General features: G+C 31.8%; 1 protein-coding gene across 1 annotated transcript in view; it reads left to right on the top strand.

Moving 5' to 3' along the window:
* LOC127701800 (E3 ubiquitin-protein ligase RNF213-like) overlaps positions 1-17,495 on the top strand; it is a 195,587-nt gene that overhangs the window by 73,473 nt on the left and 104,619 nt on the right. The window contains exons 8-15 of the mRNA XM_052205765.1: positions 2,198-2,366; positions 3,699-3,826; positions 5,273-5,470; positions 6,306-6,428; positions 7,754-7,874; positions 9,720-9,958; positions 10,683-10,765; positions 13,562-13,695. Coding sequence (XP_052061725.1) covers positions 2,198-2,366; positions 3,699-3,826; positions 5,273-5,470; positions 6,306-6,428; positions 7,754-7,874; positions 9,720-9,958; positions 10,683-10,765; positions 13,562-13,695 — 1,195 coding nt within the window. The remainder of the gene's footprint in view (positions 1-2,197; positions 2,367-3,698; positions 3,827-5,272; positions 5,471-6,305; positions 6,429-7,753; positions 7,875-9,719; positions 9,959-10,682; positions 10,766-13,561; positions 13,696-17,495) is intronic.

Genomic DNA, 17,495 nt, shown 5'->3' with positions numbered 1-17,495 from the left:
GGTTATTAAATATATTTACTTTATTCCTTATTTAGTGTTAACTGAGAATAACTTTTTGGTTACATACAAAAATGAAAATGTGGTATGATTGCCAATTAGACAACTGCATATATTTGAAAAAAGAACGCAAGTAAAAATGTGTGTTCTACATTCTTCATTTATTTGTCTGTGCTATGTGTGGACTAAGGTTGGTCTTAGGATTGTTTTTCCTTGCAAAAACATTTTCTATTCTATGAATTATTGATTTTGTTTTGCTACTAAAATATATTCGTTCTCTTTCATTAAGACATGTTCTCATCAATTGACATAAGGATTAAAATGTGTACGCCAATGCGTGTTTCGTCTATAAAAAAGACTCATCAGTAACTCTCGAATCACAAAAATCAAAAAAGGCCAAGTAACGAAGATGCAGAGCATTAAGGACCAATAGATATAACTAAGATATTTGTTTTATACCCAGGAATTTTCCAAAGAGAAAAATCTGCGTTTGAAACTAGGATATGCCACAACAAGTATACACATAGAGCATTCATATACTTCCATTCTCTTTTAATTTTATATGGTTATTATTTAGGTGCAAGAAGGCGTTGACACTTTCCTTTTCCAGTTATTGGTATTGGGATGTCATCGTCACAGTTCCGGATATCTTTGGAGAAGATCTGACATGGACTATTATATAATTGAATCTATGCCACTCCTAGATATGGACCATTCTGGACAAAGAAAGGTTGTTTATTGCACGATTTGGTAGAACTTTCCATTGACAATTTATGTAAATCAGATAAAAATTCCCATTGGATAATTGTGTATTGATGTATAGCTGAATTTAAAAAAAAAGTAAACTTATATCAAACCTCTTTGATATATAAAGCAGATGAACACTAATTATAAGCATGTGCCTGTGTTCCTTCATTAATCCTTTAATCATTGGTTAACAAATTGTGTGAAATTGCTAAGCTCTTTAAACCGAACTCGCACCTTGAATGGAATTTTCAGAAACTTTTAATTCTATACATTTGGGTAGTAAATCTTTGATTTCAAACACAATACATTTACTAACCTGCATATATCTATGAGGAAACTATGAGACGTAAAATTCTAAAGGGGCGTTTTAAATGCATAAGTCGAAGCAAAAATGCCAACACCATTGCAAAAATACGAAAGAGACAAAACGGTAATCACAAATTTCGAAAACACTTTAACGAAAATTAAGACTCAGCAACAAAAACCTGAGAACAACGGGAGCCAATTGTGTTGCTCATGGAATTTATAAATTTTGTAATCATTCACAATTGATCATTTAGTAAAGAAGACGGGATTGTAGTAAAATCAATTCCATGAAGTCTATACCATGATTTTCAGTACTTCTTTCAGGGAGGACAACTGAAATATATCCATAGCTGCTTAGATATTTTGCCATCTGTGACATGTAGGTCACCGAGAGAATGTTTGGATATGATATCAAACCCTCAAAACAAGGAAGATGATTTTACTGAACATGATATACTGTTTGATTCAGAAATATTTAGTAGTGAAACAATTCAGAGACCCTATAGATATCTCAGGAAATTGATGACCAGTTCAAAGCCTATCAATGAAGCCTCATTGACACGCTTTGGTCTACGTTCATCTAGATATCAAAGAAGATTAGAGACAAATATCGAACCAGAAAACTCTACCTTATCCAGTGCCCCTGTAAAAACAGCTTTAAACCATGCAGATGACAATACGAACTGTTTAGAAATATTACTAAGGTAGTTGATTTGTTTTTGAAGTAATGTAAAGCTCCTGTCTGATTTTATCGAAAACTCGCAGAATTAATTGGACAATTACTTCAGTTAAACAAGCCATTAGTGTGTATATATTCATATTAAACATCAAATAACAATGTACAACTTTCAATAAAACATTAAGCATAGTACTTACTGTCATGTTTTTGCGTATAGATTTATTTTACTCGTGTATGTTTTGAATTTGATCAAAGTCTACGTATAATCAATTAAGGAATTAACAATATACAAAGTACCCTAATTACTCTTCAGTGATTGGTATAAAGACAAATAATTGTTTACCAAAAACCACAGGTTTATCATAACCACTGATAATTCTGCATTTGAGTATTCAGATAATATTATTCATGATGATTTATAGTTTATTTATCCATAATATGAATATAATTATGAAACTGTTTCTTCAGTCATTGTGGTATTAAAGATCCGTCATGGTCAGAAATTTACCATTTTGTGAGCTTTCTCAACAGACAGTTGGAAGATTTTGAGGCTTCAGCTTTTTGTGGTAAAGCAGCACAGGAAGATTTACCAGGGTTTTCTGATTTTGTTCTTACCTGTCTTTTGCAAATGTCTAGGGTATGTTATCACGATGTTAATTATTTCCTCAAATTAGATAGTGATGACATACATGTATATCTGGATATTCTTAAAAAAATTGAAACTGGAAACTGGGAATGTGTCAAAGAGAAACGACCCGACCAAAAAAACAAACAACAACACAATACCACCTAAAGGTCTTCAACACAGTTATAAAATCTCGCACCCAGAGACGGGCATCAGATGGCCCCTTAACACAACCTTTTTTTTTAGTTCAGCGAAAGTGGGCCGCACACTAAACTAGTTTTGGTAGAACCTAAGTGGTTGTCAATTTCGATTAGGCGCAAAGATACAAAAAGCACAGTCAATCACATGTTCCATACGTTGTATTTGTTTGACATATAGTTGTTACCTAACAAGTAAATACAAGATTTAAAAAGAAAAACTTAGGAGGAAGGAATTCTGCAACTGTTACAAAAAAAAAGGAATGTATCTGTCGTCATCATTGACACTGATATTTGATAATTGTATATCAAATGATGATGTAAAACTAACGATAGGAAGTTATTAGATTTACCTTTGCCATCATTGTTCCGAAAACTTTCATTTAATTAGTCTTTTTGGTGACATTGCTTGATAAGTTACCTATTTTTTGTTCAATTACATAATAAATAATATGAACATTAACATTCACAATCATAATATTAACGGAGCTTGACGATTTTTGTTGTTGTTCCAGAAAAACATGGATAAATTACTAAGGACATCAGACTTTCCCGTTTGCAGTGTTGTTATACTGATACTTATGTGTCATATAGGTTAATCAGGAATTAATTTTACGATGCAAATAATTGTTATTGTTTATTGTACTGAAAAATACAATATCTTTACTAGAAAGAGGGGCTAAAGATATAAGAGGGATAGTCAAACTCATAGATCGAAAATAAACTGACAACGCCATGGCTAAAAAATATAAAGACAAACAGACAAATAATAGTACACAAGACACAACATAGAAAACTAAAGATTAAGCAACACGAACTCCACCAAAAGCTGGGGGTGATATCAGGTGCTCCGGAAGGGTAAGCAGATCCTGCTCCACATGTGACATCCGTCGTGTTGCTCATGTTTTTACAAACCCGGTAAATAGTCTAATTCGGTTGGACACATTCGTGGTGAAAAGGGAAATGGATTTTGTAGTTACGACATGAGGAACATATCTGTGAATCGGTTATTCCATAACGGTCAACAAACTCGTGATGGCGTCCGTAAAATTTACGAAGGGAAGATTTCAACTTCACCATTTGGTGAAAGCTGTCCGCTTAAGAAAGAATGCCTGACATTGTCTTAGATATTTAAATTATTTCACAGGATTTTGCAACCAGATCTCTAGTAGTCAGTGAAGAGACTCCAATGCAGATGATGCAGCGACATAAAAAGAATGAAAATGGTATTGACATCATACAACAGTATCAAATGAGACGCACATGGGAGACAAGGTTATTTTGATTTATAATTTTATAACAAAAAAAAAAGAAAATGTAATGATGTGGCAAATTCAAACACATATGACGAAGGCCACACCAAAGAAATCAAACAATCCCTTAATACAAAAAGAATAAAATTAACATATAGCAACATAAATTATTAAACAAGGGCGAACAATTAGATGCACCGGGTAGAATTTGGTTTTTCTATAACATTGATATTTTCGGAAGTAATGTTTCATATTTGCCGTTAATAACACGAACGGTACCAATTGTACTGCACGATATGCGCTTTTCGACAATAAATGTCTCTTCTTCGATGCTCGGGGTCAAAATACAAGCAGAATCCAAAATATACTAACTATGTTGAAGAAGTGATAACAGCTAAAATATAGATAAATCCGGACATAAATTCAGAGCTGTGCAATAGGGAGTATTGTTTAACGGAAAATTATTTAAAAACTTTAATAACACCAAATTTCAATCAAATGATATCGTTTTATTTTTCGTACGAGCTGATGATACCCTTTGGGACTAACAGTTCAAAGCAGAATTAACTGATTTTTTTTAAGCAAAACTTACCTTGTATGTACAAGATCTTGATATATGCGTCCATCCCTTACGCTGTTTTATGTTTTTTTGTGTTGGTGTATTGAAGGATTACAGTTTTATTGGTATTTTATCGTTTTGATTATGGTTACAAGTAAGAGTATTTGTCCGATGCTTTATTTGTGTTATGATCTTAACATTTACATTCTAATTATAATTAGGCTTCCGTACTGACATTGAGTTTTTTTTAACGTTTAGTTATAAGTTTTCCTTTTTTTTTACAGTGGAAATTTTAAAGTTCCCACACGATTCAACTGTTGTAATCAAACCTACATATATTTATCCATTATTCAAACAATATAGTATCTGTTTAATTTGTCCTATATGTTCTCCCATTTATTTGTATTGTTGTCCTGTCATTTGATGTTGTCGTTTTGGTGTTGTGTTTGACGTTGCCATAAAAGCGGGAGGTTTGGCATGCCACAAAACCAGGTTCAACCCACCATTTTTTTCTTAAAATGTCCTGTACCAAGTCAGGAAAATGGCCATTGTTATATTATGGCTCGTTTCTGTGTGTGTTACATTTTAATGTTGTGTTTTTGTTGTGTCGTTGTTCTCCTCTTATATTTGATGCGTTTCCCTCAGTTTTAGTTTGTAACCCGGATTAGTTTTTATCTCTATCGATTTATGAGTTTCGAACAGCGGTATACTACTGTTGCCTTTATTAAAATGCTTTTAAAAAACAATAAATTCTTTGAAAAAGACCCTATAGATAAAGTATTATTATCAATTCTTAGTAATTTTTCAAATGTGTTTCAGTTATGTCTGACTTTCATTGATGCACTATTTTAATTATTGATATGGAACTAAAAGAAGATTATTGAATTAGATATTAGTTTTATGTTTCAGTCCTCATCCATACCTGTTTTTCAATCCGGATCATCACAGTATGACATTTTTAGGATTTAACATCGAACGACGATCTGGAAACTTGGTAGATCATCAAACCAGGAAAGTCTTAGAGCAACAGATCATGACTCCAGATTTGTTTGATGCACTTGAAAAAAATGATGTCAATTTAGCTGAGAACTTTGATATTTTACAAAGGTAATATAAAAGTAAAAAAAATTGTATATATTTATATCAGTACGTTGTAGATATCACAGAAACTTCTAATCAATGAAAGATACTGATATCGACTATAAAAAAGTTACAAATTACTTAAACGTCTGTGGTTTCTTTAAACCCTGTAAAATAAAATTTTATGGTAATGCAAGTCAATTTCATTATCGTCAGGCTCATTTGAAAATATTCTAGCCAATCTGATGAATTCAGAAATGTACATGACATAAGAAGTTGTTCAGAGTATGATGTGGCAAAGTTGAATTCGTCTCCAAATGGTGAAGTTGAAGTTATCCCTTCGTAAATTTTACGGACACCATCACGAGTTGGTTGACCGTTATGGAATAACCGTTTCACAGATGATATCGGATATGTTCCTTATGTTGTAACTACAATACCCTCCCTTTTCACGAATGTGAGATCACCCCCAGCTTTTGGTGGGGTTCGTGTTGCTTAGTCTTTGGTTTTCTATGTTGTGTCATCTGTACTATTATTTGTCTGTTTGTCTTTTTATTTTTGGCCATGCCGTTGTCAGTTTGTTTTCGATCTATGAGTTTGACTGTCCCTCTGGTATCTTTCGTCCTTCTTTTGTGGTTTATCTAGTTTTATTGTCTTAAAATGACAATATTTGTTGTGTTGTAAGGTAAATTAGGATTTGTTTTATTGTATAGTTAATAATGCTAACGGGAAAAATCTGACACAACGTCACTTGATTCAGATAAGACTTACATTTTGTATATTTTTTTCTTGATTCGCAATGCACTTAATCTTAAATCTTACATTAGTTTACAAGTAAAATAAATAATTGAACTTTTATCAGGCCACAAAAAATTGCAAAACTTTGTCAAGTTATGGGACTAGAGACAGTGTATGACCCAGATGAAACATACGAGTTGACTACGGACAACGTGAAAAAGATCCTTGCAATATACATGAGGTTTAGGTAAGTTTGTTGTGTTGTACACCTATGAAACACTATTATATTTGGATATTCATATTTGTTTTGGCCTTGATCATCACTGATGAGAAAGTTATTGCTGGAAGTCGCATCTGATGCATAAAAATTGGTTCCGTTTGCGTTATTATTACCAGTGGCTCTGCTGGTCCAATTTTAGTCCTCGCGGGTCACACCATCCAAGGGCCTACTATTTGAGTACTGACATGAAACTACGGATATTGTTTGATTCAAATTTGGTATAATAAAGTTCTGGAAACTAAAATTAAGGAATATATTTGTCTCTACCTGTAAAAAAAAAGTCTCCTGTTACCGCGCTTCCATGTGGAGCATGCGGTAATGTGGATATTTCTTTTTAGGTAACAGTTCAATTTGGGGCCCTTTTTGCGGTCCGCGTTCAAACTATGTCGATTTCTTTGAACAATTTAGATTTTAAAACAACTAAGAGTTTCAAGTGTTGGGTGTAAATTTCAAGATATAAACAATATATGTAAATTGTCGGAAAATATAATTTTTTTGTACTCGCTACGAAACAGGAGAAAAGCTCGGCGAGCCTCGCTTTTCGTCCTGTTGCTAAAGCTCATTCAAATAAATTTTATATTTTCCGACAATTTACATATATTGTATATAGGTTCTGCCAGTTAGGTCGATAGGACGAAAAGGGGATTCTGCAATAGATCTTCTACGTGCAGAGATTGGTGCAATATCCACAAACGAGGCTTCAGACTTAACGTTTTATTTCCAACCAAACTTGGCTGCATAATAATACATTCCTCTTAGCGGAACCGACGTTAACCATGGGGTCCGAGAAAATTAGCAGGAATTTAAGTGTGTTGTTTTCGCGTAGACCTTCACATGGAAATTATTTATGAATGCTTTTCGATTTTATTATTTTTGATTAGAAAGTAAAGCAGGAAACGCTTACCTTGTGGATGCTCCCGGTCCCTTCCTTTCGAATGTATACGATTCCTTAAATTTTTGTGTGTTTTTTTTCTTTTCCTATTAATGAAATTTGAACATAGATAAACTATGTCGCCTTCATTTAGCACCGTGATTAGTTTTTATCGATTAATCACCAGGAGCTAACGGAATGAGGCACTTGTAAATGTAGTAAGTTTTAAGCTGTTAAAATTTTATATTTTGGTGTTGTTATCAAAACATGTCTGCTCAATATCTTTCTTAATTTAGCTTATTATACATAATTTAAAAACAATTCTAAAATCTCAAAAAGCTATGAATCTCCGAGGACCGATGTATCAATGGGAAAACATATCCTCTACTGTATGATGTTTGTTTGCTTTTTGAAAATATAGATGCGGCATACCAGTAATAATCATGGGAGAAACCGGATGTGGAAAAACTCGACTTGTAAAATTTATGTGCTCCTTGCAACAACCTCCCGGTGTTGATGTAGAAAATATGATCCTTATGAAGGTAAGAGTAATACCCTAATAAATAGCAAATCAGTCATAGTGCATCAATACGGCAGGTTCTTTATAACGAGGTAAACACGATTAAGTAGGAGACAACCTGTTCACCGATTTAAAACATTTCTTGTATTTGAAATGAAAGAGATCGCATAAATGTTGCTTCAATTTTTTGGGGGAATATAGACTCACCGATAATGATAAAAATGTGTTTACTTTTTCTAAATTACGACTAAATCGATTGTATTAAATAAAAGTTTTTGCCATGAAGTATCGAAGATCCTACGTTGTAAACACTGTCTTGTTCTGATTAGACATGTGATGACTCAGTTGTATCGACTTGGTTTGTACATCAAAATTAAGCAGGAATACTGTTGGTTCATGAATTTTCTTTTTTCAGTCGGCAGGTTCGATTTAATAATCCCTTTCAATTTTTGAATTTGTTAGTTAAAAGACTTTATGTGTTCATAGTGACCAACTAGTTATGTATATTTAGTTATCGTAACATGTTCTTTAACAATACGGTCAATACGGTACAAGTTTGATACAGAAAAAAATGTGTCTCAATGACATCTTCAAACAAAGAAATGAAATTGTTAAAAACATGCACAAGTTGGTAATATTTGCTTTACTGTAAAGTGCTTTTCAATTTTGAAAAATTGTAAAAACATGACGGGCGCTGATTTAAACATCGGTAAACAATGTCCTAAGTCAGGAGACTGTTATCACTGGTTGGCGTTTATTTATGTGGTCCAAGTGTTGTTGGATTCCCGTTTTGAATATATATGAGACCGTACTTTGACCTATAATTGATTGCTTTTAACACATTGTGTCTTGGATCGAGAGTTGTCTTATTGGCACTTATATCACATCAATCTATTTCTATATTCTGTTGCCTCAAATTTCCATATGAAAATTAGTATGTGTCAAAAGTAATAAAACCATTCAACACTTGAAATGTTTAAGTTTACAAAGAAATATTAACTTTTTAATTATGGATTTTGGGGTAATGATGTCTTTTTTATCTATCAAAGTCCAATTTCTTCATTTTCTGTCAAACTTCACCAAAATGATATATATATATATATATATACAAGTCTAAATTGAAAACAACGTTCAAACCTATGATTGCGTTGGATAAAAATCGCAATTTTTATACGTGTGCATGCAAAACAAATTTCTTGTTAGAGGGGTCTAAATACAGCACAAACAACATTTTCCAAAAGACCAAAAAAGTGAAAAAGTATATTTTAACAAAACGCATTTGACTAACAGGTCGAACAACAAATGTTCTTAAACCCTGCTGACTGCCATTGGCGATTGCCAAATAAACGGATCACCGATGTAATAAATGGATCTTGAATATAAATTTAATACTAAACAGAAAACAATAAACTTGCGGAAAAGATGTTATACCGCAAACAAAAGGTGCAAAGGTTTTTGTACACCATATCCGGATTTCGACACTTAATGTCTCTTCAGTGATGTTAGGAATCGAAACGGTATTTGGAAAGCCATACAATTTACCTCAATTTAGGATAGACTCCTGAATTTTGAGGAGTCAAAATAGGATGAACGGATCATATAAACCCGAAGGCAAATATAATACAAGCCCAAACGAAAAAATATAAACAAGTCTAAATTGAAAACAACGTTCAAACCTATGATTGCGTTGGATAAAAAGCGCAATTTTTATACGTGTGCATGCAAAACAAATTTCTTGTTAGAGGGGTCTAAATACAGCACAAACAACATATATATATATATATATATATTACCAACTATAGCACAAGAAATTGTGTTTTAAAGTAATGAAGTAAAAATGTAATATTTTATCTCATTTATGTTGTAGGTTCACGGCGGTACAAAATCATCGGACATTATAAGAAAAGTTCGAGATGCTGAAGACATTGCAAGCAGAAATACAGACATGTATCCAAATATGTTTACTGTATTATTTTTTGATGAGGCAAACACAACGGAAGCTATTGGTGTGATTAAAGAAATGATGTGTGATAAGTCTTTGGATGGAAAACCAATGAAATTAAATCAAAGTTTGAAAATAGTTGCAGCTTGTAACCCATACAGAAAGTAATACGTCCTTTATACTTATACCATACAAAATTACAAATTACCTTTGAATTAATCTTTAAAATCTATTGATCATTTTGAATTCGATATCTTCTTCAACACCAGCTTCTTCCATTTCATTCCTCCCTGTGTAACCACGTAACAGATAAACAACGCCTGTGTAGTGTTTGTTTTTTAAGAAATTATTGAATATTGTAAACCTTGAATAAATAAAATATTATGGAAAATGTTTAATTTGGAACAACGGGTGTTGCATGCTTAAAATGAAGTGCTCATTTTGATGAAAATTCTAAAGGCATTTATTTAAATCTTAGTTAGTATGTGTATAATAGACAAATTCTACTGATTAAAAGTATTGCAATTCAAAGATCGTCAAAGTTGAAGTGTGATGCAGTCCCGTGTTTTTACAAAAAGATTTCATTTTCGTTCTTTTCCATCACATTAGTGAATGAAATGAAATAACGCTGAACAAAGACTTAATATCAAATAGTTAATGAATGAATTTCGTTGTATAAATGAAAAACGTATGATGTATTTTTAAAAGTCCTTAATATTTAAGGCATATTTTGAGGCAATGTTAATTGTCCATAATATACATTATATGTTTAACCAACAATAAAACCAGGTTAAACCAATCATGAAAATATTGTTATCTCACTTTTAAACCACTAGAATACATATAAATAAAAATATTTATTCAGTTGTGATATCTGATATATTTCAGACATTCTGACGAGTTAATTCAGAGATTAGAACAGGCAGGACTTGGATATCATGTTGCTTCTGACAAAACTACTGATACAATTGGTAAAGTATATGTTAGAAATGCAAATCTATATATTACTTATTTCAAAAAAAATGTGCTATTTCATAACATTATTATCTTTGATTCGATTTGAACCATTGAGTATTATGTAGAATTATTGTGCGTCTAGCGTACCACATTTTGAATCTTTGATTTTTTTCTTAAAAAAAATTATTTTACTTTTCTATTAAACTGACATTAGATATTTCCATATATCAATCATATAAACATATGTGACAAATAAAAAAGAATATACACACATATCAAAGTTATTTTCAGATGCAAATTTAATTTGATAATAGTAAATTATATAGAAACGAAATTAATTAAGGCATTATCTTAAATGCGAAAAGAAAATTGTCAATTCAATTTGAGGGTTTATAACCAAGAGTATATTGAGATGAAATGTTTATTCAAATATTTAGATAAAGAAATATTCATCCATTTATAGAAATATCTCGCTGAAAAGATTTCTCTCATGACATTTTGCTATGTCTTCACGTTTAGCCAGAACATGACTTAATTGATTTAATGTTTGTTTTGGTTTATATAACTTTTGGCGTGACTCGGTATTTAAGTATACTGCCATGGACTTTTTTACTGTTTAACGTTCGTCTTTCCTAGAGCAGGGGGGTCCTGAGGTGCGATTCAGACCCAAGGGTTTTTAAATGTTTTTTTTCAAAATTGTTTACCCTTGTATTTATATATACGTAAACTTTTCTTAACCGAAACAGTGTATACTATATATGGTAAATGCGGTTTTTATCCAACGCAATCATAGATTTGAACGTTGTCAATTTAGACTTATATTTTTTCGTTTGGGCTAGTATTATATTTTCCTTCGGGTTTATGATCCGTTCATCATATTTCGACTCTTTAAAATTCAAGAGTCTATCCTAAATTGAGGTAAATTATATGGCCTTCCAAATACCGTTTCGATCCCCAACATCACTTAAGAGACATTAGTTGTCGAAATCCGGATATGGTGTACAAACTTTTGCACCTCATGTTTGCGGTTTACAATCTTCTCCGCAAGTTTATTGTTTTCTGTTTGGTATGAAATTAATAATTTAGATCCATGTTACATCTCGTGATCAATTTATTTGGCAATCGTCAATGGCAGTCAGCAGGGTTTAAGAACATCAGTTGTTCGACCTGTTAGTCTAATGCATTTTGTTAAAATATACTTTTTCACTTTTTTGGTCTTTTGGAAAATGTTGTTTGTGCTGTATTTAGACCCCTCTACCAAGAAATTTGTTTTACATGCACACGCATAAAAATTGCGGTTTTTATCCAACGCAATCATAGGTTTGAACGTTGTTTTCAATTTAGACTTGTCTATATATGGTATGTACATTCAACGACAAAAAACTTATTTTTGACATCATCGTCAAACTTAAGACACATGAAATGTTGACTGCTGTACCCCTATTTTGTCAATATATTATTAAATGGAATTTAACGCGACTGTTATACAATTGAGAAGTTTAGCTAGCTTTTAAACTAGATTTAATCCACCACTTCTACATAAGAAAATGCCTGTACCGAGTCAGGAATATGACAGTTGTTATCCATTCGTTTGATGTGTTTGAGCTTTTGATTTTGCCATTTGATTATGGAATTTCCTTTTTGAATTTCAGTATTTTTCTTTTGATGACTTTAAAAAAAAAAAGCGTTATACTACTGGTGCATTTATTTATCTGATGGATCAATCCCTCTCATGTCTTAAGTGCACGATGCAAGCCAGGAGCCTTTAATTTATGGATTTTAGTTTGTTGCTCTCTATAATATTATTTCTAGTTAACACTTGTAGCATACATAAGACCATTTTTTTTTTATAGAATCATGGTATTTTATAAGTTATGGTCGTACGGTTACCAATATTATTGTCCGTTGGTGTCTTGTGGATAATTGTTATACTTCCTATTATTATTTCATATTAGTACTCAAAACAAGCGCAACTACACTAAGATTAATAAAGCTGTAAACAAACTAATTTTTACGAGAGATTTTTTCTCGATTATTAAAATTAATAAAAAGGTGAATATAATCTTATCGAATATTTCAAACTTGGATCTTCTCTTGCAATAAAGTCAGAAAATCGAAAAGAAAAACAGCAGTTATATAAATCACTTTATAGCTAACCACGATAGACTTATATATCTTAAAGAAGTTTTTATGGAACGATGCGATGACAATTAGGATTATAAGTTCATAAGAATTAGTAATTAAGAAGGGAACCGATTTAAAACGGAAATGTTTGCGTATGACTAATAATAATTCAAGTAAATTTAGAAAAGGGACGACGAGCAGTCATTCTTTTTCTTTTTTATTCAATATATGTTTTGCCTTTTGCTATATTTAAAAAATTTAAAAAAATCGATAAGATATCAAAAGAAAATAGAAATAGAAAACATTTTTTTTTTATAATTTACACAAGTTATTCGGTAGTTAAACTACTCACATTTTGTGTAAGTCATACATACTTGTTTTTATTTGAGACATCATTATAGTTGTCTTAACTGAAAAAGTAACGATTATGTCCAATTCAAGCCATGCAATTCCTGCTGATTCTAGATTTAAATGACTTACTTTATAAGCATTGAATACTGTTTTAGATTTTATCTTTCAGCTTTATTAATTTTTGAAATCAAAATAGAAAACATACCTCTGCAGAACCAAAAATGTTTCAGGGGGCCTGTTGGTTATTACCTTTTATTTGCAGTTACCATTTTCCAATTTAATTCACAATTATTCTGTTCCAAAAATATAAATATATAGCATTGAAATCTTTGCAGGTCGTGTTCCAATGAGAAGACTTGTTTATCGAGTTCAGCCACTCCCACAAAGCATGCTCCCATTGGTCTGGGATTTCGGTCAATTAACAGCTGATGTTGAGAAAATGTATATACGCCAGATGGTACTGAGATATGTAGGTGTTGAAATTTGTTTTTGTATATCTTAGAGGCAATAACCTTTCACAATGGATGCATTGTAAAAAATAGAGACAACAATATCGTTTTTCTTACCAATTAAGTCTGTTTGGTTTGTCTTTTTATTTTTGGCCATGGCGTTGTCAGTTTTTTTTTCGATCTATGAGTTTGACTGTCCCTCTGGTATCTTTCGTCTCTCTTTTAAAGCCATGTCCTTCCTTCTTTATGGTTTTTGTTGTTAATATTGAATATTTCGGTAAAACTCTTATAGGAATTGCATATGAAGGAATACGTTTATATGATTGGTTGAGAGGACTTCGTGCAAAGGCTCTTTACGTTGTCTATTTTTCGATAGACGACGTTCACCGAACTACTTTTTGTAACCAATGTAAACAAGATGGCGGCGACTTTAAAAATATTTATTTTCACTTTGCGTGCATCATTTAATTTAATAATAATAACAAAATCATTCATTTGAATGATAATAAGATAGTTTTGCAGTTTTATTTTTTATTAGATAGGAAATTTCATGGAGTTCTTTTTTGGCGTTTACCAAAAAGTACATTCATGCGCCGGGCCAATTCAATGACATAAATATACAATTTACATGTGATAGAGCTAAGAATGTGGAAATTTAATTTCTTATCTCCAATTTTAAACAACTATAAGGATTAAACGCTTTTTTAAAGGAATTTATTGGTGTGCAAACTGGACCAAGTCACTCACAAACATATCACAAAAGTCCTTTGGACTTTTATTTGATTGTGAGTGAATTGGTTGAGTTAATACACCAATAAATGCCTTTAAAAAGGCATTTAATCCTATAAAATCTTTGAACATTTAACAGATTCGTCGTGATTCAATCTTATGTCACACGATGATCACACATGAACCTCCTTTTTTAATATAACCCCTATCTGCAGTGTTCTCTTTTGTTAGAAATCTCACCAATTAATTAAATCCCCGGATGTGAATGTGGTATATCACACAGCAAATAAAGGCAACAGTAGTATACCGCTGTTCAAAAGTCATAAATCGATTGAGGGAAAACAAATCTGGGTTACAAACTAAAATCGAGAGAAACACATAAACTATAAGAGGAAAACAACGAAACAACAGAAACACTAAAGTGCAATAAAAAACCTAACGACAATGTAAAACACACAGAAACGAACTATAAGATAACAACTGCCATTTTCCTGACTTGGTACAGGACATTTTAAGAAAAATGGTGGGTTGAACCTGGTTTTGAGGCTAGCCAAACCTCGCGCTTTTATGGCAATGTTAAATATAACACTAAAAGGATACGTTACATGACAGAACTAAAGTACAAATAAATGCAAGAACATTCAGGACAGAGAAATAATTCATACTTTTGCAAACAGTTAATTTATAAAAAAAAAATACCATATAATTGATATTGATGTGAACACCGAAGTGCTGACTAACCACAGAATGAAAACGAACACTTAAAACAACCTAGGGCATCACATAAAAACTGCAAAACATAACCACGCATTATCTATCACACGACTGGATTGACGCTACAAAATGACGTCTCAGGTAAATTTCTAAAAATTTGATATATAAAATGCAGTTCAAGATTAGGTGGGAAATTAATCGTATTTGATGTATTTTATAACAATTACAAGACTAATAATATAGAATTGTGTAAGTAATTAGAAAATTAATTGTTTTATCTAGCTTTGTCGGTTTTTCTTCTGAATCAAACTGTAAAACAAATAAATTGTGTACGTTTAGTTGCTTAAAACTAAAATCTTACAAATAATCTGGGTGATTAATTATCTTTACTTTTGAATACGAACAGAAAAAAAAATAGAATTACAACTACAAACGATAAGACATTTAACAATATCCGATCAGAATTACAAATACAACATCATAACCAAATACACGAATGTTGGATAACAAATACCGTGACACGTCTTATAGCAATGCGAATTCACACTCAGCAAAACAGTTATATTCGGGAATAGGTCATGTTCGGTACTTAAAAGACCAGACGACCTAAATGGTAAACCATAATCTAAGACGTGGTAAAAATGTCCTTAATTAGTTATGACAAAAACACATCGTATGGATCAACCAATTCGTGAGCAAAACCACGGATGACACTAATGGAATAAGAATTACTACTGTCCAGCATAACCAGGTTTTGAATAGTTCGTGTTGCTTAATCTGTAGAATCTGATTTTTCGTGTTTGTCTATTGTTTTCCTTTTACCATGATGCGTCTGTGCTTCAATAAGTGGTATTTGTTTGCCATCGAAATTTTCTCTTATCTCTTGATGATTTAAAATATGTCATAGAATATATGAGGAAATGCAATACAAAGAATAACAGCAAAAGAATTTAATTTAATAATATTTTATTGCAATAATCAAGCAATAGGATTGGACACAAGTTATAACAACTTATAGTAAGTCCTCTCCTTACATATATATAATACACATATATGATGACAGCAAACACATACATAATATAGCGACAGTTATAGAAAATAAAGGAAGGAGTCACACATTGGATAGCAACAAAAAAAGCAAATAGGACAGAAAGAAAAAAGAAAGCTGCTGACTTAGAACGTTAGAATCTTTTTTACTGTTTAATGAAATAACGAACTTTACCAAAAATTTTAGAGTTAGTTTCGTAATTATATTCATCTTTTCCAAACGAAAGCGTTTCAATATCAATGTGTATGTTCATATTTATAAGATCATTAATCAGAGATATTCTTTGGTTATAACATAATTGACATTCTAGAAAGTAATGGATGGCATCTTCAACAGGAGAACCGCAGGAGCAATTAGAATCATTCACTACATTTATCTTATTTAAGTCTGCATTTAATGAACTGCACTGGTGCCTTAGTCTTGTATGCAGTATATTAAATTTTCTAGGCCCTTCACCATAATATGTTGGAGGTCTAAATAGTTCATCCTTTATTTTTCGTTTAAATTGTGGGATAGTTGGTGCGTTTCTTATTGTTGGATTTAAATTATTCCATATTCTGACAGTAGATGGTACGAATGACTTTTCAGTTATTCGTAGTCTACATCTTGGGGGTATATAATTATCATTATTTCTTCGGTTGTAGAGGTAGACAGTCGATTAAATATTCGGTACAAAATTTATTATGCATATGATAAAAAATTGTTAATTTTCGTTGTCTACGCCTTTCTGCTAAAGTTTCCCAGCCCGTTTCAAAATATAAGGATTCTAAACTTGAAAATTTTGTTAGCCCTGTTACTATCCTTGCAGCTTCCAATTGTATTTTTTCTAGTTTATTAGATTCATATTCAAAACACCCATCCCGTACTTCGCATCCATATTCCAATAGTGGTCTTATAAATGTGACATAGATATTGGATAAGCTTTTTTTGGAAAGTGTAAATTTTAGTTTCCTTAGTACATTTACTTGTTTTAATGCAGACTTTGTAATATTATCTATATGGCTGGTCCAGTTTCCATCTGATGAAAGTGTGACACCTAAATGCTTGTGAAATTTAACAGTTTCAACGTTTTCACCATTAAATAAAATATTCATTACTGGTGGTTTAACATTTGCAATCACCAATGCTTTGGTTTTCTTTGGATTAAAATCTACCAACCATTTTTTGGCCCATTCATTTAAACTAAAAGGGTCTTTATTAATATCACTTTCAATTGTTTGAAAGTTGCTACCAGAATATGAGAGAGAGGTGTCGTCTGCAAATAAACGGGCTAGGTTATGGAGATTATCTGTAATGTCATTAATATATAAAAGAAATAGTAGAGGACCC

Source organism: Mytilus californianus, unplaced genomic scaffold (assembly GCF_021869535.1).
Source record: "Mytilus californianus isolate M0D057914Y unplaced genomic scaffold, xbMytCali1.0.p SCAF_5, whole genome shotgun sequence".
Taxonomy (NCBI): domain Eukaryota; kingdom Metazoa; phylum Mollusca; class Bivalvia; order Mytilida; family Mytilidae; genus Mytilus; species Mytilus californianus.
Note: the sequence above shows the minus strand (reverse complement) of the source record. Positions and strands in the feature narration are given on the sequence as shown.